General features: G+C 38.5%; 1 protein-coding gene across 13 annotated transcripts in view; it reads right to left on the bottom strand.

Annotated features, from left to right (window-relative positions):
- Window positions 1–25,149, bottom strand: part of mef2d (myocyte enhancer factor 2d) — a 99,268-nt gene that overhangs the window by 12,539 nt on the left and 61,580 nt on the right. For 6 of the 13 annotated variants that reach the window (XM_051721979.1, XM_051721975.1, XM_051721981.1 and 3 more), the window contains exons 5-11: window positions 18,611–18,818; window positions 15,763–15,819; window positions 12,338–12,516; window positions 9,936–9,965; window positions 7,827–7,941; window positions 6,558–6,750; window positions 729–797 (exon numbers count right to left, since the gene is read on the bottom strand). In XM_051721979.1, the coding sequence (XP_051577939.1) occupies window positions 729–797; window positions 6,558–6,750; window positions 7,827–7,941; window positions 9,936–9,965; window positions 12,338–12,516; window positions 15,763–15,819; window positions 18,611–18,818 (851 nt within the window). The remainder of the gene's footprint in view (window positions 1–728; window positions 798–6,557; window positions 6,751–7,826; window positions 7,942–9,935; window positions 9,966–12,337; window positions 12,517–15,762; window positions 15,820–18,610; window positions 18,819–25,149) is intronic. The other 7 variants (XM_051721987.1, XM_051721984.1, XM_051721986.1 and 4 more) reach the window with 5 other exon arrangements.

Raw genomic sequence — 25,149 nt, 5'->3', positions numbered from 1 at the left:
TTTGACATTACTATTTGATGAAGAAACAACATGTAAATAAACTATAGCAAGTACAACACACGAACAATATGATATGACTACGTCTACTATGTAATTTAGGTATACTACTCAAATTATGAAAGTTGTGCATCTATTTAGACTCAATAAGTGCATGAGAAAATACTTATGTGTAGCTTATGTATTATGTGTAGCTCAGTATATATGTTTGACAGCCAGTTGTGTCTCATGAAATTTCAGTGTGAAAGTACTGAATCCTGTTCTAGATTTGTCCTGATTTGTTGCATTATCTCTTTGTTATATGGTAAATAAAACATCAGAATATATAAAAATATACTTTATTTTATTATTTTCTAATTGTCTTGAAAATATTTTGAAAATTGTACACTATCTGGACATTTTGTAGATTCATTTTTGATAGATATATATGCCGGTCTCTAAACACCCATATATGTAGAAGTTTTGGTGAAATTCCCATTCATTTAAGGGTTAATTCTGTGGAACACAAAAAGATGATGTTAGGCAGAATGTTAGCCTAACATTCACTCAAATGGCATACGGGTTTGGAACGAAATGAGGTTGAGTAAATGATAACAGAATATTCATTTTTGGGTGAACTTTTTTATTAAAATGTTGCCTCGGTAAGCATTTCACTTGGTTTTGGAACAGAGCAATAGAAATCCCACAGATTGTAACTGGCTGACACAGAGTGCCCACAGGGCCCCATTCACCTGAGATTAGCAGCAAGACCAGAGATGCAGTGAGCCATCTCTCCGTTCTGTTTGTCTGAGCCCCACATGCTGTAAACAAATTAGAAAGAGCACAGATACACACACACGGCAGGTTAGACCTGCTCCACACATCATCAAATCTGTACTAAACATTAACAAAGGCTTGACATCATCTGCCCCCCCGCCCAAATCCTAACTGTCACGCTAATGAGAGTGTAGCAGGGTGCTAACCCTGCTGTTAGCAGGTATTACAGCCAGACTAGAACACTTCAATGTTTACCCCAGTGGGAAGCAGAGGGGAGGAGGGGAAAGAGGCAAAGACAGAAAGAGAAAGAGAGAGGAAAACATTTGTGTGTGAGGCAGGGAGAGCGTTATATAGGTCAATATCTGACAGAGAATACACAGGCGCAAGGTTGTGTGGAACTGATGATTGTTAGCCTCTGCTGACATTATCTCTGTTCAAAATTGTTCATGTGATTGCTAATATGAGATCACAACCCTTTCTGTACCACTGTTCATTGAAAACAGTGAATAGCTAAAGAAATCACACCAATGTGGGGGTCCAAAAGTCTGGGAAGTGAAAATGCTATTTGCATTTTTACAATTTAATAAAATGATTTCATCACAAATTACATTATCAGCATAACCATTTGAGTAAAATGCTGAAGAGAAAAATTTACATGAATTAAAAAAAAAAATTGCAAACAAATTTGGTACTCATGCTGGCATGGATTCTACATGTTATCCCAGCATGATTTGAGAATGTTCCAGAGAATTTCTTGTGTGCTTCAATGGAAGCAAGGAAACCTTTCGTACAAAAGTGTTAACATGGTCAATTTCATAGCTTTGCTTATATGACTGGTGACCAAGAAATAGTGCAGAATCTTAAATATTTTCTTATTCATTTTACATCATAAAATTTCTTGGTTTACAATTTTTCAAAATCCTAAAACCTTTTTCCAGGTTAAATTGTTTCAGACTTTTGAACCCCACTTTACTGTGGATGTCATGCTAATAATGTAGTGTAGCATACAGCTAACCTTGACATGAGCCAGGGGCTACTGAACATGTTAATTTGGCGTATGAAGAAAAGAGGTAGTGCAGGCATTCATCTGCTCTGCCCTGAACATAAAATTAAAATCCTGACCATGAAACTCTACATCCAGGACATCTAGATGTCTCCATTTCGAGTTAGAAAGCAGTAGCGCTTTTCTCGATATAGCGGATGAAGCACTCAATGTAGAGAGACACAAAGCGCAACAAGATTAAGGGGGTGTAGCAAAGAGGTTATGTCTAGTGAGTGTAAAATCGCAGATTACAATTTTATAATTCGTAAAGCGTTGAGCTCCTGGGACCTGAGAGTCATAGTGGCTACATCTCCTCAGGAATTTTATGGCTTTTAGTGCATGTCTATTAGCTTTGAACCCATTTTTATCATGGTGTGCTCATAAAAGCTGCAAAAAAATAATCTTTAGCAGATATACAAATTTAAAATTTACTTTCTCTTCCTGGGGTCTTCAAAATCTAGTGAACTGCCTCCCTAGATAGCATTTTTATAAATGTTGTCTAGAAAGGTATCTAACAGCGACTGTACTACTTCTGGAAGTGCTATTATAACTGGAGCTCTAGACAGTGCAGATTCTAAACTCTAAACTTTGCTAAATTAATTTTACGGCACACCAAAGGTTTGATATCAGAGTTTCAAGAGGCCTCTATCTTTAACCTCCTGGGACCCCAGCACGACTGCTGTGTACATTTTCCGTTTCCCTTTTTGATTTGTAACTAGTAGCCCCTAATAAACATCCAAAAAAAAACTAAAAAATGTTTTTAGAGCAAATACTTTTCCTAAAACGTAAGTCCTCATATGGGGACAGCGAGACTAATTTGTGAAATTTTAAATAATAATAAGTTATAGAAAGTCCGATTTTTTAAATCAAATTGTTTGTTTTCAGGAGTGTTGCTTATTCATGTTTTTAAGACATTAAATACACTACAGCTGATTTTCTGTAAAGCTGCTTTGGAACAATATGTATTGGGAAAAGCACAAATAAAAAAACTATACAAATAAAAATTATTTGACTTGGTTTGACTTTTACGTAAAATCTCAATATTCTCACTTTGCACTGTCAAACAAACAAGTGATAGCCAGTGCTGAAGCATTTTACCATCCACAAATTAGCATAATTAATTCTGATACAAGTAATGGCCAGCATCGTCCAATCACTGCCAACCATGTTAAAATAAAATTGTACATATAAATTCTAAGAATCTAAGCACTGATTACCATTGTCCAATGTCTGCCAAACATGTTGAGTTGTCCAAACATCATCTGCAGCCTGAAACTGAACTTTTGGTAGGATGTTAGGAGTGAATGCACTTGGCTGCATAGGAAAGCTACAGGATGCTCCCTTGCTCCCTATTTAGTAAATGACAACCTCAGTGTACCGTCTAGAGCCCGACCAATATGGGATTTTTGAGACCGATACCGAAACCGATTTTAGAGAGGGAAAATTCACCGATTACTGATATGGTTGCCGATATATTAAATTTTTGAGCTGGAATGAAAACAGACCTTTTCTATGTGGATTTTTCACAGATTCTGCACCGATATGACTATGCAAATGTACTCAGAATATTTGACATTATTATACATTGTCAAAAATTCTAGAAATGAACACAGAGAAAATAAAGAATAAATAAAAATACAATAAATAGCTTAATAAACATCAGTACTGTATATTTAGTATAAATCAATTGTTGACCATTAAAATAAAGAATAAATAAAAATAAAACGAATAGCTAAATTAACATCAGTACTGTTTAGTATCAGCCAAATGCTGACCGTTTAAATAAAGAATAAATAAAAATACAATAAATAGCTAAATAAACATCAGTACTGTTTAGTATCAGTCAAATGCTGACCATTAAAATAAAGAACAAATAAAAATAAAATAAATAGCTAAATAAACATCAGTACTGTTTAGTATCAGTCAAATGCTGACCATTAAAATAAAGAACAAATAAAAATAAAATAAACAGCTAAATAAACATCAGTATTACTGTTTAATATCAGTCAAATGCTGACCATTAAAATAAAGAACAAATAAAAATAAAATAAATAGCTAAATAAACATCAGTACTGTATGTTTAGTATAAGTCAATTGCTGACCATTAAAATAAAGAATAAATAAAAATACAATAAATAGCTAAATAAACATCAATACTGTTTAGTATCAGTCAAATGCTGACCATTAAAATAAAGAATACATAAAAATACAATAAATAGCTAAATAAACATCAGTACTGTTTAGTGAGTACTGTTTAGTATCAGTCAAATGCTGACCGTTAAAATAAAGAATAAATTAAAATACAATAAATAGCTAAATAAACATCAGTACTGTTTAGTGAGTACTGTTTAGTATCAGCCAAATGCTGACCATTAAAATAAAGAACAAATAAAAATAAAATAAATAGCTAAATAAACATCAGTACTGTTTAGTGAGTACTGTTTAGTATCAGTCAAATGCTGACCATTAAAATAAAGAACAAATAAAAATAAAATAAATAGCTAAATAAACATCAGTACTGTTTAGTGAGTACTGTTTAGTATCAGTCAAATGCTGACCGTTAAAATAAAGAATAAATTAAAATACAATAAATAGCTAAATAAACATCAGTACTGTTTAGTGAGTACTGTTTAGTATCAGTCAAATGCTTACCATTTAAATAAAGAATAAATAGAAATACAATAAATAGCTAAATAAACATCAGTACTGTTTAGTGAGTACTGTTTAGTATCAGTCAAATGCTGACCATAAAAATAAAGAACAAATAAAAATAAAATAAATAGCTAATTAACATCAGTATTGTATGTTTAGTATAAGTCAACTGCTGACCATTAAAATGAAGAATAAATAAAAATAAAATAAATAGCTGAATAAACATCAGTACTGTTTAGTGAGTACTGTTTAGTATCAGTCAAATGCTTACCATTTAAATAAAGAATAAATAGAAATACAATAAATAGCTAAATAAACATCAGTACTGTTTAGTGAGTACTGTTTAGTATCAGTCAAATGCTGACCATTAAAATAAAGAATAAATAAAAATAAAATAAATAGCTAAATAAACATCAGTACTGTTTAATATCAGTCAAATGCTGACCATTAAAATAAAGAATATATAAAAATAAATAGCTAAATAAATATCAGTACTGTTTAGTATCAGTCAAATGCTGACCATTTAAATAAACAATAAATAGAAATACAATAAATAGCTAAATAAACATCAGTACTGTTTATTATCAGTCAAATGCTGACTATATTAATACTGCCGAGTCAAGAGATAAACAGCAGCAGCGGTGTTACACAGTATTCTGCTATACAAGTTCAGGGGAAACTTTCAACGGTGGAAAACCAGACTTCTAAATATTACATTTTATAAATGCAATGACTGGAATTGTTCAGTTGAAGGGTGGGTACCAAACTGTGAATCCTGAACAAAACAGTTTGGTGAATACATGTTTACACATTAGCTTCCACTCAGCTGACAACAATGAAAGTAGCTACCTGATTAGCTAATTAGCTATAAGCTCGTTGTCATGGAGAGAAAAAGATGGACGTTGTTTTTTTTTTACTTTCCAGCATTGTCTCACCAACTAGGTAACAACACAGCGTGAAATCAACACTCAACAGACACAATCCACCACCGCACCGTTGTCTGCTGAGCTGCAAAAAGATGCTCTGATGTTTACCTTTTAATCTGCTATATTACTGATTGCATTGACAAACTATAGCTGGCTAACAGCAAACAGACATGAGTGACATGGTTGTCAGGGACAAGGTTAATGTTATATTAGTTATATTGAAAAGGGAAAATGATGGGGTCATTGTTTATTAAGTTTCCAGTATGTTTTTCACAAACTAGTTAACTACTTATAGAGACACAGCTGAACTCCGGCCTGTCTGCAGAGCCACCGTCAGTTCAGCTCTGTAAAAAATGGAGTCGGAGTGTGCTCTGCTGGACAAACTATGCTATGACACCAATTCTAAAGCATTGTTTTCTGCATTATATGATATATCGGTGAAAGGCTAATATCGGCCGACCGATATATCGGTCGGGCACTAGTACTGTCTGTCAGCACTGGTCTCAGAACAATTCAAAATGCATCTTATTTTCATCCTAACTCCATAAAAAGGCTCTGAAATAATGTGATAATGCATAATGAATATAGGATTTCTAAGGGAAACATAGTGCTATAGTCCACTATAGTTGTCACTGTGTCTAACAGCGTGCAACTTCGTGATGAATTTTAATCTTCGCTCAGATTTTTAAAATGGCATATTGGATGAAACTAGAGACTCTAATCTTTGGACTCAAACAGGTTTCAATGTAAAAACTTAATGAGGTTTCTTACCAGATGTAGTTTTGTTGGCATTTCTCCCAAAGACAAACTCTGCTGAGATCGGCGCCATGTTGTTTTGTCACATGATACATGTGCGTCAAAAGTTTAAACCTTTACTGACAGTCTTCTGAACTGAGATCAGTCGATTTAAATGAAATTAAATTATGCATTAGCGTCTTAACGTATAGCGAAGACAAAACATAAGGTCCACGCAGGAGGACGTGGGGTCGCATGAGGTTAAAACAGATCTCTACACTGCAGGCGGAAACAGGAATTAGATGTGGTGCATGTGGCCTCACACTCTGGACATATGGTTAGAGAAGAACCAGGTGCAGGTGTGAGTATGTGTGTAAGTGAGAGAGAGAGAGAGAGAGAGAGAGAGAGAGAGAGAGAGAGAGAGAGATTGTAAAAAGCATAAAACTTACACAAGGTTACTGAGGGAGGCCAGAGTTAGCTGCTGTGGTTGTTGCTGTTGCTGGGATACTGATGGCTGCTGCTGTGGTTGCTGGGATACTGATGGCTGCTGATGTTGCCAAGTGGTCATGTTGCTTGGCAACAGTGCACCCGATGGCGTAAAGGCCTGGAGGGCTGTGAGATCTGCACTTGTTAGCTGGTACTCTGCATGAAAACAAAGAAGAACATTTCATGCATATTTATTTACTGAATTTGAAGAATTCCAAAAATATATTTTCCTCTGATTCTTATAATTATGTTAATACATCAATATTCATGTATTGTTTCCTTTCATTTTCAAAATAAATACCAGTGATAAATCTAGTCCAGAAAGGAAGGAGAAGAATGGGGAATAACAGATAGGGAATAAAGTATTTTGAGAAAGCATGAAAAAGAGCAAGGAGGAAATAAATAAATGGACAATGACCTCCATTTAATTAAAAAGCCATAACTGTAAGCATCTCTACAGTGTTAACTACAGAGTCTTTGTGTAGACAGTTTTTCTCTGATGTGTGCTAGCTTGTAAAGTTAAAGTTCTCCAAAAAATGAACTCACACTCATGCCATCCCAGACATGTATGACTTTCTTTCTTCTGCTGAACACAGACAAAGATTTTTAGAAGAATATATCAGCTCTGTAGGTCCATACAACACAAGTGAATGGTGGCCAGAAAATTGAAGGTCCAAAAAGCATATAAAGGTCACATAAAATTAATCCATATAACTCCAGTGGTTTAATCCATATATTCAGAAGCGATTTGTGTGTGTGAAAAAACAGATCAATATTTAAGTCCTTTTGTACTTTAAATCTCCACTTTCACTTTCACATTCTTCTTCTTGGCGATTTGCATTATTTGTGTATATCCCCACCTACTAGGCAGGGAGGAGAATTTATAGTAAAAAAAAAAAAAAAAGGACTTCAACATTGGTCTGTTTCTGACCCACACCAATCATATCACTTCTGAAGATTTGGATTTAACCACTGGAGTCAAATGGATTACTTTTATGCTGCCTTTATGTGCTTTCTGTACCTTCAAAATTATGACCACTATTCACTTGCATTGTATGGACCTAAAGAGCTGAAATATTCTTCTAAAAATCTTTATTTATGTTCAGCAGAAGAAAGAAAGTCATACACATTTGGGATGGCATGAGGGTGACTAAATGATGAGAGAATTAAAATTTTTGGGTGAACTATCCCTTTAAAAATGTCTTGGCTTCTGACTATGATGTCACTCTCACCTGTGTTGTAGGAGGTTGGCATGGAGAACGGAGTCAGGAGGCTCGGCGTTGCCACGGAAACCACCGGTGTGGTAAGAGGCTGTGTCACTTGAGAGGTGCCTAACCGCTGAGCATTCTGGAAAGTCAGCAAGAGAGAGAAATTAAGATGAGATGATTGAGAAGCACATGAGTTGACTGTGACAAGGAAACCTGCCATCTCTAGAATGTTTGTATATTGTATCACAACCAAATCTTCACATTCCAGATGGTCCTGAAGATTAAATGTTTTCAGTCCGAGTAATATAAGCCTCAGGAGCACAGCTCAATCGCTTAAATCAACATCAACAATCATAAACTGCAAAATCTATATAAACAACTTAATGAAAACAAATATTCCCTGATTGCCACTCTTAAGCAAATACACTTATTCTCTGTCTCTCTCTAAGCTCTTAACTGAGTGGAAAACATTGAGATAAAATGTTCTAAAACTCTTAATCATGCTTCACATACTAAAACTTCAAAACAAAACAAGCAGTAACAAAATTGGTAGTGTGTTTGCAGGGCAAACCAGTGTCAAGCATTTGTATTTAAATCTCCTGAGTGCCTGAAGAGTCACGTGTCTCTTTGATGGGACAGAGGTGCTTTTTGTCAAGGTGAAGTGTGTAACTTCTGTGCCACTAGTGTCACCAAACCGAACTGCAAAAATAATTACTGTTTTCAAACAGGTTTCCCAATCTCTGCGACTGTCGCTATTGGTTGACCAAACAGAAAGTTCCCGCCCCAAACTCATGCCATTGGTTAAGCCAATTTTTCTATGTCAGGCACATCAGGATGCTCAAACAAACAGCAATGTTTTGATAGTTCCACAAAGTCAAAGTTTTAAACTTCTTTTTAGGATAATTAACCTACAAATGCCTTACTGCATTAAACTGAAAAAAATAACACAATTTATACCTTTAAAGTCACTACTTCGGTAAACTGATTCCCATGATTCAGCAGTAATTTGACTTTGGTTTGCAATGCACACACACACACACACACACACACACACACACACACACACACACACACACACACACACACACACACACACACACACACACACACGTTGGTGCAGCTATCATTATGAGGACTCTCCATAGACATAATGATTTTTATACTGTACGAACTATAGATTCTATCCCCTAACCCTACCCTTAAACCTAACCCTCACACAAAACTTTCTGCATTTTTACATTTTCAAAAAAACATTGTTTAGTATGTTTTTTAAGCGATTTGAATTATGGGGAAACTAGAAATGTCCTCATAAACCACATTTATAGCATAATACTCTTGTAATTACCAGTTTGTAACCTAAACAAAAGTCCTCGTTAACCACTTAAACCTGTCCACACACACACACACATCCAGATGCTGAGATGGGTGAAACATCACCCCCCCAAACCCAGATGTACATGCACTACACTTTATGTGCCACTGGACAACAATCATTAGAGAAAAAGAGAGAAGAAGTGAGAGAGGGAGGGAGAGAGACAGACAAATTAATCTCTGGAGTGAGGGGTTCTGCTCCGCTGCTCTGCGTGTTTGATTCAATGTGTGTCTGACTCAAATGAGATCAACCCATGCATATGTGCATTTTGCCTTGAGTGTGTGTGTGTGTGTGTGTGTGTGTGGATCATTCATTTAATGCTGCACACAATAATCAGGCAGCCAGCCTGCAACTCCTCAGTATAATAATAAACAGCACAGCTTTAACTCCAATTCACTGACCACCAATTATTTCCAATATCAAAACCACTGTGTTCTGTACTTCAAAACTCTAAACAAATACAACAAAATGTTTAACCAAAATCAATATAATTTGGTCAGTTAAATTGTGGATATGGTTATGTGATAGCAGACATGGTATGAAAAAACATTTCTAGTTGTAGCACACATTAGTGATGTTGTGGCTCTGTTGTGTTGCGATGTGTAAAGAAAAATCAAGCAAAAAAAAAAAAAAACGCACTTCCAGCAAAAAATAACGTGACATGTTCACAACACAACATCCATTAAACCTTCACCAAACATTCACTAAATGTTGTGAAATTGTTCACAGCACAACAGTCAAAAGAACTGAGCTGTATTCACCTCACTCACCAACTCCAGCTCCTCATCTGTCTGCGAGGCCAGAAACAGAAAACAGAAATTACAACTCCAATGCACACACATATTTGTTTTTCCATGGTGGTGGGGACCTTCACTGAGTCCTTTAGAGTGGCGTAGCCACATTTGTGCCAGGGTGTACAAATCCCACCCAAAACGTCAGCTTGCACACCCAAATGAAACACTTTTTGGCATTTAATAATAGTATGTAGGGGTGAACAAATGCATCGATATGATGCTAAAACTTGCATTGCATTGACTATGGAATTTAATAATCGATCGTAATGACTATAATAATACCCAATGTGTCTCAAATAACATACACGGTCTCGTAACAGCTTCATTATTCATAATTGTGTATGCCCATATGAGCAAAATTATTATTATATTATTGTTCCCTGCTTCCCCAAGTATTATGTAAATTATGGAACATTATTTATATATATACTTTGAAGCCTACACTTGGAAAAGTACAGTAACGCTTTCCATGTGATGATTATTTGTTCATTATGTGTTATAGGCTTATGCCAGTAAGTTGTTAATTCTGTGACCTTGCTGGATTTAAAGATAAGACTTATCAGCATATACAGGTGACGGATTTCATTTATTGGTTCATTAAATGTTCCCCTAAGATAACATGCAAATATATTGCCATAAGACGGTCTACTTACCATTTATTTGTTAGTTTGCATTAAGTCAGACATGATGTTAACCTTTATTCATATTGGCTCAATAATTAATGTAACATTAGTATTATTTTTGTTTTGTTTACATTTGCAGTCACACATGAACCGAACCTCCATGTACTCCCTAAATGCAAAGAATTGAACTGTTGCTAAGCTCCGCCCCCTTTGGTTATCATTTCTTGCTGTGACAAGCTTTGCAGAACTTCCCATAGGAATGAACGGCATGATTTCTGGCAAGATATTCTCATAAACTAGATATTATTATTTTGTGGACTGTAATGAAGTGTGACATTGTAGAGCATATTTATCTGATGTTTTGTAAATAATTTGATTGATAACTGTGGAGACTGTGAATCAGAATTGAGGCAAACAATTATCACAGTCACTTGATAGTAGTAGTGTCATTTGGAATCCATAATTTTTTGTATAATTTCAATAAAATTCCACAAACACACATTACTCCATAGTCTCCCGTTGGAAAAAAAGCAAACGCTTGTCAGAGAAATGGCAGACAGCAACAGTTGCTAAGATAGGATTGCTTTTAAGGCACGGCTTAGCGAAGGGTAAATTACGTTTATTTCTTATCCAAAATTAAGCTTGAATGAAATTATTGAATTGAATGAAACCAGTGAATGCAAAACCTGGTGTATTTTTTTTTTAATCCATTTTTTTATAGTGCAAATTGGCACTCCATTTACATGGGTCTTCAGCATATTTTGGAAATTAATTAACTTTTTCAAAATAAAACAAATTTTATGACTAAATATTAAGACTAATATTTGGATACATTAACAGACATATCTACTCAGTTGATAAAAATGTCATTCAATTGTTTAATTATGTCATTATAATTTAACACAGGGCTACAAAGTAATCAATGTGCTTCAGTTCTTGCACAGTCAGTTTTCCCTAGGCACACCCAGAGCATTATTTCTGGCTATGCCATTGTTTCTATAGTTTATATGCTGAGCTAATAATATTTTTACCCCTAACTCTACCTAACTCTCTCAGAAACTATTTTAAATTTTTAGATTTCTTTAAGACATTATTAAGAATATTGATTTCAGGTTTTCACTTTATTATTATTTTGGTTCAGTTTAAAGCTGAAGTATGTAATTTCTGCGACACTAGTGCCACCAAATGGAAGAGAAAAAAATAAACTTTTTCAAAACAGCTTTCTGCCACTGGTAAAACAAAGTGATAGTCCCGCCCCCAACTCATGCCATTGGTTGAGTAATGTTGTTGAGGCGGGTCTAAGCGGGTTGCTCAAAACAAACAGAGCCATATTCATAGTGCCACAGAAAGACAGTGCTTACAGTTTTCGAGAAAATTAACCTATGAATGGCTTACTAATATTTTTCTCTGCATATTAAGTTGGGGTTGGAGAAAGTATTTTAACATACTAAAACTTACATACTTCAGGCTTAAGATCCCTAATATTATTTAATAATACCAAACTACCAGAATCTGTCTATACTTTGTTACATGGTAATAAAGGCATTGTTAACAGTATATTAAAATCATGTAATTTTTGATCATCATAAAATCTGAAAGATTGCAACATGCTCTCTGTATTTTCACTGGAGTGGTTTAAAATTTGACCTGATATGTTGTCAGTAGGCTGTAATATGGTACAGCTTTAAGAATAGATGGTAGTTTTGGCCCCATCAGGCTCCTTTAGTGCAGTGTGGGAGTGCTCACCAGCTGCATTAGGCCTTTGCTGCTCTGAGAGGTGATGACCCGAAGGTCCGGCTTACGACTGTTCACCATCTGAGCGCTGGGCGGAGGGGGAGACTTAGCCGGGACTACTTTCCCCATGCTGTTGCCGTTGGAGACTGAGAGGAGTCCTGGGGAGGCCCTGGCACTGACGTAACCATTGGCTACAGAAAGAGAAAGAAAAAGGAGGAAAAGGCAAAGAGAAAGAGATACAGTAGATGTCAAAATAGAGCTGGTGTTTATTTACAGAGAAAGACCTCACTCACATTCTTTATCACTGGCCCAACACAGTCACACATTCAGACAGACAAGTGTGATCATATTCAGTTTTCTATCGTTTATGTTGATGGGAAAAACACAATAATTGCCCATCAGCGAAAATAATCCTATTAGTGTCTCCCTCACCCTGGCAGATGTATTTTGTAACACTTTGTGTTGCAAACCAAAACCAAATGTATTTTGGGATTACAACTCTATTATGTTGTAATTGGAAGATTAATAGTGAATGGTTTTTAGGCTTGGAGAACCGCATTCCTGTTTGGGAGGAAACGTAGCTCGTGCGCACACATAAACATAAGCAGACGCACAAACGGAAGGAATCTGTCTGACACTGGTTTATCCTGTTCCTCGACTCTTTTCCAGCTTTGTCATTAAAATATTTTTTAGAGAGAGAGAGAGAGAGAGAGAGAGAGAGAGAGAGAGAGAGAAAGTCTGGGGACTTTCCCAATGTCTTCCTACATTCTGGAATTGAATAACACTATTTTCTCAGCACAAAACACACGTCCCATGTGAGTGCTATGGCAACACTCTGATGTCTGAGCTAAAACAAAATATCCCAAATATTTATGCAAATTTGTTTAGAAATGCAATTTTAACTCTGATTCCACTGAACTGCTTCTAAAATATCTGTATTTTGACATTTAAAAACAAAAATTACATTTACATTTCTGCATTTGGCAGACACTTGTATGCAAAGAGTAATTTTTTTAAAGTTTGTGCTGAGGCATTCCTAGAACCATTTAACCTTTAGAAAGCTCATAACTAACTTAATACACTAAATTGAAACAGATGATATGTCTATGATATGTAAAGGGTGCTTACTCAGTTAATGAATCATTTAAGAGCTTCAGACTGGAGAGACTTTTGCAGTTTGATATTTTATCCTATCTGAGGTCTGGTTACAGGGCAACAACAACTGTGCGTTGCTCTGCTAGACGTGTGTGTGTGTGTGTGTGGGCGTAATGACCGCGTCAGCAGCTCTGAATGGAAAGAGATTGCAAGGGGAGCTGCAATTCCTTGGCATGGAGAAGAGACGTGCTCAGCTGTTCTGTGCCCCAGGAAACACAGCTTTAAATTCTGTCTGCTTTTCATTGGGGGGGGTGGAGACATGTGTATAAACATGATTGCTTATGTTCTACGTGCTTGTGTCAGAGGGTATGATGGTAAATACAGTGGATATGAGTGTATGTATATGTAAGTGTGCTGTTTATGTTAGTAAATAAGTGTGTGGTGGTTCGTTGTATGCCCCTGATCTCTATTAATCTCCACTTCAAAGATGACCTGATTGCCTTTTTCTTTCCATCTCTGTCCAGTTCTCTCGTCCTCTCGCTCTCTGTCCTTCTCTCTCATGGGAATGGTAGGAATGCTATATGACGTCAATGCTGACATTCCCTGAGCAACAGCTGAGAATGGAGGGAAGGGAGGAGTAACGGGCAGAGAGAGAGAGAATAAGAAACAAGGAGTGGTAATGGAGAGAAAAACAGTTTGGTAAGAACTGAGAAAGTTTCTTGGGACAACCTTTCAGTCATTCTACATATACAATATGGATGGGTCACAATGGGCAACCAGTTGTCCAACAACTGACTACTTGATTAGTGAGGTCGAGAAGTTTATGTAGATTTTTTCTTTTCTGTTTTTCATTTTTACATTTTTAATGGTGGTGCTTTAATAAGCGTGCTTTGCCTCCGCCATTAGACCATTAACATGGTAAAATCCTCTTAGAAAAGTTGTGTCTTGAAATTCATCCCCTTTAAAGCACCACCATACAATATTCAGATGGATGTCTTTGGCTGTTGCATCACATCTCACGCTGATTTTTGAGCATCCCAAAGCATGTGTTGTGTTTTCAAGACAGCGTGTCAAGTTAAATATAGTCCAACTTTTTAAGTATGCGCCTCGAGATGCCTGCATTCTGTTGCACTACATCTAGCTGTTGTTAACAGTATCTTATGTAAATGTCCCCTAAGAAATGCATTTGCGCAGTTATAATCAATCTACAGTGGATTGCTTTTGCGTACAGTAGTCAAACTAGAGCCTTAATCTGTCTATCCAAGTATAGATGACACAATGCGAATATTTGAAAGAAAGACGTCAACTGAGGATGGGTCAGTTTTGGTATTCACATGTCACATGTCACCTGTGTCTTTCAGAGAATGCACACAATGCTGAGTCCATTGTGGTCTGATTAATGTGTATACAATACATGCTGGACGAAGCCGAGCTACAATTGCAATATCTAGGTCTGTTAGTCCAACCTCACAAAAATCAGACGGGTACAATTTCAGTCTGTCTAAAGCATTTACATGACATTTAAAAAAACAAATTATTGTTTTATTCTGAATGAAACCGAACTTTTAAAGTGACTCCACAAGAGGCTTCAACCTCTTCACTGATTAAATGTTTAAATGCCCACTTAAAATGTCCCTGAGACCCATGTGCTCTTTGAAGATCAGAGGCAGGAGAACCTACAGCTGTCAGGGATTGTCAAGATTGGCCGGGAGGAGAGAGGGGAGTGTGACAGAGGGGGAGGGGTGAGGACGGAGCGTGCTGATTTGAGCTGGGAATTCAGAATGTCACAAGTGAGATATGAAGAACAGCTGATAGAAGCAGAGGATGGGAAGACAAGTACGCAGGCAACAGAAATGGACAAGAAAAGATAAAAACGGGAAAGATAATGTAACTGGAACTGGAAAAAGAGAGTAGGAAAAGTTACGTATATGGTGTTGAACAATACCATTTATAGTTCCATGAGGGTGTTTTTCAGGCATGCTTGAAAAGCCCAGTGTGAGCTTCAGCTGTCACAAGCTAACAGGTGTGTGAGTGTACAGTGAATGTCCGTTAGCTAGAGTGCCATCCACAAGTCTTTCTGATCACTCACTTTCAGATTCTTGTGTCGGAGTCTGGAAAAGCTTCATGGAGCTGTTGTCATTCTCAGAATCATAGGATGATCAGATCAGATCAGATCTTATCTTATATTATCAGAGGAGATTGAAATAATCTTGCTCCATTCTGGAGGTCTTTAGAGTGCTCTTCGTTTTAGGCGGTTTGACTCAGACTAAGGTATTATTTGGGTTTGGTGGAAATGAAGAGGTATTACTGGGGCCGTCTGGCTGTTGGGAGAAAAGACTTACCAACAGGGCTTGGGCACGCTCCATTTGAATTGTTGAGGTCACCTCCCAGGAGAGCACCTGGAAAAAGGAAAGAGTGGCTTCGAGCAAGAGCAAATCGAGTTGAGACTACAGACTGCAAATCTAGATCTATTGGTGATAACAAATCTGAAACTGAACACAAAGTCTTTGTATTCTAGAACAAATATAAAGAAACTGGCACCGTTCAGACCTGGTATTAACGCCCATCTTGGGTGATCTGATGATCACAAATGGTCAGACAAGACAGACTGCCATTTACACTTGGTATGAACATGTGTCTCCAGTTACCACTTGTGGTCAGATTTTTAGGGGAAGGTCTCTAATTTCAAGACTACACACATAACTTTACACCAGTGTGTCGTACTGAAGATGTTCGGTAAGTTGAGCGTGTATGTGCCAACTTTACAATATTTCCAAATTTTCTATAGCCGTTCCTAGCAAAGTTTAAAACCCTTGGTTTGGTGCAGTGTTATGTGATTAGGAAGTTTTCTGGGAAGCATTAGGATGCACACACTTCAATGCCAATGTAACTCAGCATAAACATACAAACCATTTTCTAAGCTCCCACAGTTTTTGACCAAAGAATTTCCATGACTTTTCCAGTTATTTGTGATTGCTGGATTAAGTAATCACTAGGACTAGGAATTTTTACTAATCATTTCTGGGGGCAGATTTTGAATTATGTTTGGTACTTATCCTTGGTATTAGTAGATATAAATGATTACATTACTGTTAAATTTACTCCAAAAAATATGTCTTGAAAATGGAATTTGGCTTAATGGAGAATTTGGCTTTTATCATTCACCCTTTCCTTTTTAGGAAGACCACTTTGTGTCCCACTGTTAACTAGTTCCATTTTAGCTAGCAACATCTGACCCCAAAGAATCATACAGGCAGTTACATGTGAACATTGGAAATTTCCATGACTTTTAAACTGTCATTCATTTCCATGACTTTTCCAGACCTGGCAATGATGGAACTTAAAGGGATAGTTCACCCAAAAATGTAAAATTCTCTCATCATTTACTCACCCTCATGTCATCCCAGATGTGTATGACTTTCTTTCTTCTGCAGAACACAAACAAAGATTTTTAGAAAATATTTCATCTTTGTAGGTCCATACAATGCAAGTGAATGGTGACCAGACCTTTCAAGCTCCAAAAAGCACATAAAGGCAGCATAGAAGACACATATTAAACCACTGGAGTCATATGAGTTTCTTTTATGCAGCACTTGTGATTTCTGAAGCTTAAAAGTTCTGGACACCATACACTTGCATTAAAAGGACCTGCAGAGCTGAAATATTACTCTAAAAATCTTTGTTTGTGTTCTCTTGAAGAAATAAAGTCATACACATTTGGGATGGCATGAAAGTGAGCAAATGATTTTTGGGTGAAATATCCCTTTAAATTCCCTGATATTTCTAGGTTTTCCATAACCATGGGACAACATTTAATAGATCCAAAACTGAACAGAAGACTTCACAGGATGGTCTGAAGTCAGAACTTCACGAGTGATAAAGTATCAGTGCACTATCCAACCACTCCAAAGAAGAAGAGAGAAAGGTTTGACAGCCACTTTGATTCTCATCTATGCCTAAATCATTGGTGTGTCTCAGAGATAGCTGCTCTGGGTAATCCAACACCCACAGGGCAACATTACAACCACATGTACACAACATGAGTTACCACAGGGGTGTCCAGACTTTTTCTATTGGGGGCCTGAAAAAAAAAAGGTGTCACAGGCAGCATCACTGGTATAAAGGGCTTAATGTTATTAGACTGCCACTATTGCATCGTCTTTATATTTTATGCTTTATATTATGCAAGTTTTAATCACTTTGTGCTCTATGGTATGCTTCCGTACATGAGTTAATAAAGTATATTTCACACACCAAGGACACTTGGAACAGTGTTCCACAGTAATGGAACAGTGTCTTCTGTCACATGTATAACAATTTTATATAGAATAATATACTGGGTGAGAGCTTCTGCAACTTTGACTGGTTTTTGGGTTATGTGTTTACATGTTTATATTTTTGACGTCCATTCAGTGTCACTGCAAAGCACATTGAAGCTTCTGCTAAACAACGTTGGGTGTCTCGCATCACAATAGTCAGAATCAGATAAGCCTACATTTACCTGTAATAAACGCAAGGATTAACTCTTTATTATTCAGCAATCCAGTTACAGTGTTTTATATGTTGATACTCAAAATTATTTCGCTCCTTTTAATTTGTTTGATGCACATGTGCGAGCTGAACGAGGCAGCAATTGAGCACACACAGCTCATTCTCTGTCCTCACTCTCAAGTGACTTTTGAAAGCCCAAAAATCATTTGAAACATCAGAATGAACCAATTCACTTCAATTACACTCTTTGCAGTCGCTTCAACAACTTACTCAGTTGTAAGATGTGTAGTATTGGGACATTTTAACAAGAACGAGTACATAAGCACAGTATTAACCGACTAGATACCGGTCCTATACAAAACGCATCAATCTTTTCCGTGACGCTTCATCCATTGAAATCTGAGGTTTTCCAAACACATGTTGAACTTCGCCAGTGGATTAAGCTGGTGACAACAGCAAAGAAAACGCACTATTGGAGACAATGCGCTGTGATATGTGGCTGTACATGATATGAATGTCATATAATTGCTCAATAGCTAGCCAAATTATACCGTATTTATAAAATCTCTAACGGGCCGCACCGGAACAGTCGATAGGCCGCAGATGGCCTGCGGGCCGTAGTTTGGATACCCCTGAGTTGCCATCTCCTCTTTCATGTTGTGCTTACTGGTACCCAGTCCTAATGATTTGCTCTCTTACCTGCACTAGCAGGTCTCTGTGGCAAGCCGGGAGACACTGTGTTCCTCTGGAGCTGGGTTTGCTGTGGCGACAGCAGGCGCGGGTCTGTGAGGGTGGAGGTGACAAAGGAAGTGGTGACGAGGCTGCTGGGATTGCTGAATGGCAGAGGACTCTGATTGGACACCGGCACTGTGACTGGCATGGAGAAAGTTGGTGGTGGCACTGTAGACTGACAAAGCACAGATAGATAGAAATGGTTAGCCATGTCACTGCAGACAGTCATAAACATCTGCATGTACATTAAATGAATTGTTCACCCAAAAATGAAATTCTGTCATAGACCAGTGTCAATTTCTTTCTTCAATGGAACCCAAAAATAGATTTTAGGCAGGAGGACAAAAAGATACAATGAAAGTCAATGGTGACTGAGGCTGTCAATTATTCTGCCAAACATCTATTTTTATGTTCCACAAAATAAAGATCAATCATAAGGGTTTAGAACAACATGAAGTTTCATTTTTGGGTGAACAACATCCACTCACACCCAAATGCCCAGTGCAATAAAAACACACACACACTGGTTATAATATCATGCAGTGAATTGTGCAAACATCTCCAAAGCAGAGCATGTGAAGCCGAGAGTTAAGTGCAGAGTTAATTTCAGAAGATTTAAAATCAATAAGGTTGACACTGTATGATGCATTTTAGATTATTTCAGATGTATAAACAATCCATGTTAGAAACAAAGGAATAAACAGTTTAAGAGGCTTTCCTCTACCTACACTACCAGTCAAAAGTTTGGACACAACTTAAGTTATTTAATAGTTTTGATGACTTAAATCATTAAAAACAAGTAGGTGTGTTGAAACTTTTGACTGATAGTGTGTGTCTTTACATCAAAAGCCATCTAGATTTACACTGAAAAAAATGGATCATCCAGTGTTTAAGATATTTTAACATAATGGGCCAGCATTGTTCATAGCCTAGGAAAATCAATTTAAAATAAACTTGTAATATGGACCTAGGGAATAACCCACAGCGCAGCGAAGGCTCAGGCGTTTCAAACAAGGGGTATGTGGCCAAGACAACTCCTGAGTCAGCCGATCCTTGTCCTTTTGCTTTCTGAAGCGCTATTAACCAGCTTCAGCAGTCAGTGGACTCAAACTGTCCAGATGCACTGACGGAGATCCATTTTCCCATGATCCTCAGCAAAACCAGGGCCTCTAAAATTAGAATGTGGGCCGCACTAGGCCTCCTGTGTTCTGAGAGGGACCCAGTTTGATAAGAGTTAGACTGGCTGTTCCTCCGTCCTTCTTCCTTTCTCCTCTAGCCTCTCTCTGTCAACTCTCAATCTCTCTTTCTGTGGTTTAGCAGAAAAATATAGTTTGAAGTGCGCAGATTAAAAGGGTACTTCACCCAAAAATGACAATTCTCTCATTATTTACCCACTCTCATGTCATCCCAGATGTGCATGACTTTCTTTCTTCTGCAGAACACAAACAAAGATTTTTAGAAGAATATCTCAGCTCTGTAGGTCCTTTCAATGCAAGTGAATGGTGGCCAGAAATCGGAAGGTCCAAAAAGCAGATAAAAGTAGCATAAAAGTAATCAATAAGACTCCAGTGGTTTAATCCATATCTTTAAAAGCGATATGATTGGTGTGGGTAAAATATTTAAATATTTGACTTAAATATTTATCTGTTTCCTATCATATCGCTTTTGAAGATATGGATTTAACCATTAGAGTCTAAAGGATTACTATTATGCTGCGTTCATGTGATTTTTGGAGCTCGAAAGGTCTGGTCACCTTTCCCTTGCATTGTATGGACATACAGAGCTGAGATATTCTTCTAAAAATCTTTGTTTGTGTTCAGCAGAGGAAAGAAATTCATACCCATCTGGGCTGGCATGAGGCTGAGTAAAAGAGAGAATTTTAATTTTTGGGTGAACTATATCTTTAAAGTCCCTAAACTTCCTTGCAGCTTTGTTTTACCAGCACATATTGGGACTGTCTCTTCCATAAACACTACATTTTGAAGAAAGTCCCAATAGACTGTATAAAATGAGAATCTAAACAAAGATATGTCACTAGGGACACTAACAAAGCCTTCTTTAAAGGAATATTCCATCTTAAATGTAAGTTGGACATCAAGGAATGGTTCAACCAAAAAAAAAAAACAAAAAAAAAAAACATTTACTCACCCTCATGTCATTCCAAACCTGTATGACTTTCTTGTGTGTAACACAAAAGGAGAAGAGGAATGTTAGCCTCAGTCACAATTCACTTTCACTGTATACAAAATAGGTGCAAAAACAGTGAATGGTGACTGTTTTTTTTTTTTTTTTGTGTTCCATGGAAGAAATTTGTACGGTTTTGGAACAACATAAGGGAGAGAAAATGATAACAGAAATTTTCCTTTAAGCTCTATCAATAGCACCTGGCATGCTGTAGATTACCACAGAAAATTATTTCATACCTCAGTTTGTACAGGGCAAATATACAGCGGTTGCCCCGCATGAATCCATTGCAAGTACAATTGTCAACATATTTTTTTCTTTCGTCAAAATTATTTTAATGCCACAGATGCTGTCAACAGAGCTTAATTTAAGTTTGACACTGAAGATTCCTTTAAAAAGGGCAATATTCTTCATGTATTCTTGCGTTATAGTGCACCTCATTCAAAAAGTTGAATAAACGGTTTAGATTACGAAAGCTACTTCATCTGACTCCATAGCAAATCTTGAACTCCATCTATGGTTCTTGAGGGGGTAATTCATGTATTGAAGCATAGCATGTTACTGGCTGAGACTGTGGAAGAGACAGCAACTAAGTCCCAGCACTGCAAGCAGGCCAGGCTGGGTGAGGGAAGGGCAGAGGAGAGGGGACGGTCATTAGTGTGAGAAGAGCAGCTGGTTTAAAATATGGAGCATGCAGCACGAAACAGCACTGGGAATTTACCTAAAGATGCCGTGTCTAAATACATAAATGCAGTCCAACAAAAAAATCTAGTGTGCTGCTCTCCAAATTCTCAGCCAGAACCTCTGGCACACCTGACTGTGCATTTACCTCAAGATAGGTACAACTAATTCAAGATAATTAGACACACAGGCAAGGTTTCTTATAATACTTAATTATTACTTTTATTTATACTAAGTGATTAGATTGAAATATAGATACTTAACTGTATGTGTCAGGTTGAAACATTTAAAATGCACAAATCAGAATGAAGAGCACATTTAAAATGTATTTATTTATTTAGAAAATAAATCTCAAATTCCCTTCACGGAATCCACAGAGGTACCCATGGCCAAGTGAGACAGTTAGTGTTGAAAATCTAAAAACTCATTACAAACCGATCATTTTCTGGCCTGTTAAGTAGAGCTCATAATACACATGTTACTGGGTGTCCCCAGTGAGAGGGATTAAGGTTTTAGCCCTGCTTCTTCGGGCACTCATACTGGGATTATGTGGTAAAGAAAGAGAGAGGTGCTGTATGCCTCTGTTTGTGCTATGGCCCGTGAACAGTGCACTGGGTCAAGAGTGGGAGAGGAAAACTGCCCCTTTATCAGTTTATCATGACGCAACACTTTTAGGATATGCCTTCCAAACATCTTTCCACAATATAGTCCCCATTAGAATTTTATATCACATCCTATCTGGATTTGAAAAAGGGATATCATCAAGTGTTTTCAGGTATATTTTAACTATGGCTGTCAATTTAAAAAAAAATGACATGATATGCTGATCAATAAGTGCCAATTTATTGCCATTTGATGAGACAAATAAGCCATCGCAAATAAATTGTTGAATAGACATTACACAAAGTGGCTTTAGAAGTCAATATATTTTTTGTTTTATTTTTTATTTAATTGATATAAGCCTATGTCTAAGGTAGACTTAGGAGCCTTTGTTCCCTTTTGATTTCGGTCACTTACATCGCGTTGCTGACGCTTATGGGAAAAACTCCTTTTCTCCGATTTCTGAACTCCTATTGGATCACGCCAATTCAGATGCAACTGAATTGAGCCAATGGCATTCGTGCCCGCTCAGCCAATGACATTGAGTGCACGGTGCTCAGCTTTCTATATTAGCGGGCGGCATAATGCCATCTGTCAGAATTTATCTCCTTCACTCCTGGGATTTCACTGTCGAAACGCACTTTGCTATTTAAGCGCAACAACCCGACCGCTCTCACTCTGTTGCCTCCCCGTCCCTTGAGGACCTGGGGAACGACAATGCTCAAGGCGAGGATATGGAGCAAACTGTACTGTGAGGTTGTACTGCCGGCTCAGGTCCCGCATGCACCCACAATCCCACACTCTTCTTCCCCCATCCTGTTCACTAAAAGAGCTCGCCCGCCCGAAGGCACTTCCATCCTCGTGCAGTTCGGCAGCAGAGAACATGGAGAAGAGGAGAATGACGACGCCGTATCTCTCACGGCTTCAGACACAGTCACCTCGTGACGGAGACCATTCTTTGATTGTGGATGCGAAGCTTGTATGCATTCTCACTAAGGCTATAGACGAGCTGGAGCTCGAACGATCACCTCCGTTAGAGCCAACTCATTCTCAGCTGGACGAGTGGTTTTTGCCGGGTCGCTAAACTAAGACCACCCCGCACAGACCTGGCCCATTTTTCCCCGAGGTCCACGCTGAACTCTCCAAATTGTGGAGTTCACCATACTCGACGAGGCTGCACCTCTCCAATACAGCAGATTTCACATCCGTTGACCACGGAGACCAAATGGGATATGGCTCGCTTCCCCCTGTTGAACAGGTGGTAGCAGCCCACTTATGTCCCTCGACTCAAACTGGCCTGAGATCCCGCCCACTGCTCCCGTCTAAGCCATGCCGGCTTAATTTGACACTAGCGGGACATGCTTATAATACAGCTGGGCAAGCTGGTGCCACCTTGCACACGATGGCAGTGCTCCAGGTCTACCAGGCCAAAATTCGTAAAAAAAAAAAAATAAAAAAAAATGGATGAATCCGGTTCCGACCCGACCATGTTCAAAGAACTTCGCGTCGCGACCGATTTGGTGCTAAGAGCAACAAAGGCCACCGCCGGAGCGATTGGGTGCTCCATGGGAAATCTGGTCATCCTAGATCGTCACCTTTGGATGACGCTGATCGACATGCACAATGGGGACAAGTCGGCCCTCCTCGACGTGCCGGTATCCCCCGCTGGTCTCTTCGGCAACGCAGTGGAAGCCCTATCGGAGCGCTTCCAGACAGCCCAAAAACAGCAGCAGCCTATGAAGCATTTCATGCCTAAACAAGGCAGTACCGCCACTCAGCCCAGCCGTTCACACTCCGCTTCAGCGCAGCGCCCCCCGAAACGGCAGCATTCTACTCCCCAGGCCCCTCAGGGTCCATCTGAGCCGGCTGTTTGCCCGAAAAAGCCTTGGCCGAAGTGCCGCTATCCACAGCCACCGCGCCAAGGGCCCCACCCATCGGGAAAACCTTCCTCTGATAGCCTCAGCGTTCCTGACGGCTTCAGCAGCGTGAAGAGGAGTCCACGTTGTTCACCGTGGGAAAGCCCCGCCCCAAGCAGACTCGCATAGAATCCCTGTTCTCTCCTCCCGCCGTTCCTGTTTGGGAGATTGTTCACAATTGTTTATCTGTGCCAATATATTGTACAAAAAATGTGCACTCTGCCCACCTTGCCGTCAGTGCGAAAAGAGAAAAATACACAAACACTCACGAAAAGAGCTGTGTTCCTCTTCTCGCTCCCACACGCATCCCACAAACCGTCAGCCCCGCCCCTGGGCCGGGCGCCGTGTTAAGCTCTTCAGTGATCTCGGCATATCAAATTGGGTGTTAACAACTCTAAAGTATGGTTACACACTTCAGTTTGCGAGACGGCCGCCGCGCTTCAATGGCATGATGCCATCCACAATGTCATCTCAAAACGCTCACATTCTGCGTGCAGAAATCGACAGCCTGCTAGCAGTACAGGCAATAGAACCTGTCGAGCTCAGCGAGCGTTAAAAGGGCCTTTACAGCCATTATTTTCTTGTCCCGAAGAAAGACGGCTGGTTGCGTCCAATTCTGGACTTAAGGCTTCTGAATTGCGCACGGTCAAAGCGCCCGTTCAAAATGTTGACACAAAAGCAGATCATAGCACACATCCATCAGAACGACTGGATTGTCTCAATAGATCAGAAAGATGCCTATTTTCATATCCCGATCGTTCCTCATCACAGACACTTCTTGAGGTTCGCATTCAGAGAGATGGCATATCAATTCACAGTCCTGCCGTTCGGCCTTTCCCTCGCTCCGCGCACATTCACAAAATGTGTGGATGCAGCTTTAGCCCCTCTGAAAGCAAAGGGGCTGCGCATACTCAATTACCTAGACGACTGGCTCATTTGTGGCCATTGAGCGGGTCACGTCAGATGACGAAGACCTCTCACAGGCAATAAAGAATAAAATTTTGCATGCTAGAGCCCCATCTACGAGACGGCTCTATGCCTACAAATGGAACGTGTTTGTGAAATGTTGCAAAATGCGATGTGACGATTCCGTTAATTGCCCTATTTCTGTCATTTTGGAATTTT

This window comes from Myxocyprinus asiaticus, chromosome 16 (genome assembly GCF_019703515.2).
Source record: "Myxocyprinus asiaticus isolate MX2 ecotype Aquarium Trade chromosome 16, UBuf_Myxa_2, whole genome shotgun sequence".
Lineage (NCBI taxonomy): Eukaryota > Metazoa > Chordata > Actinopteri > Cypriniformes > Catostomidae > Myxocyprinus > Myxocyprinus asiaticus.
Note: the sequence above shows the minus strand (reverse complement) of the source record. Positions and strands in the feature narration are given on the sequence as shown.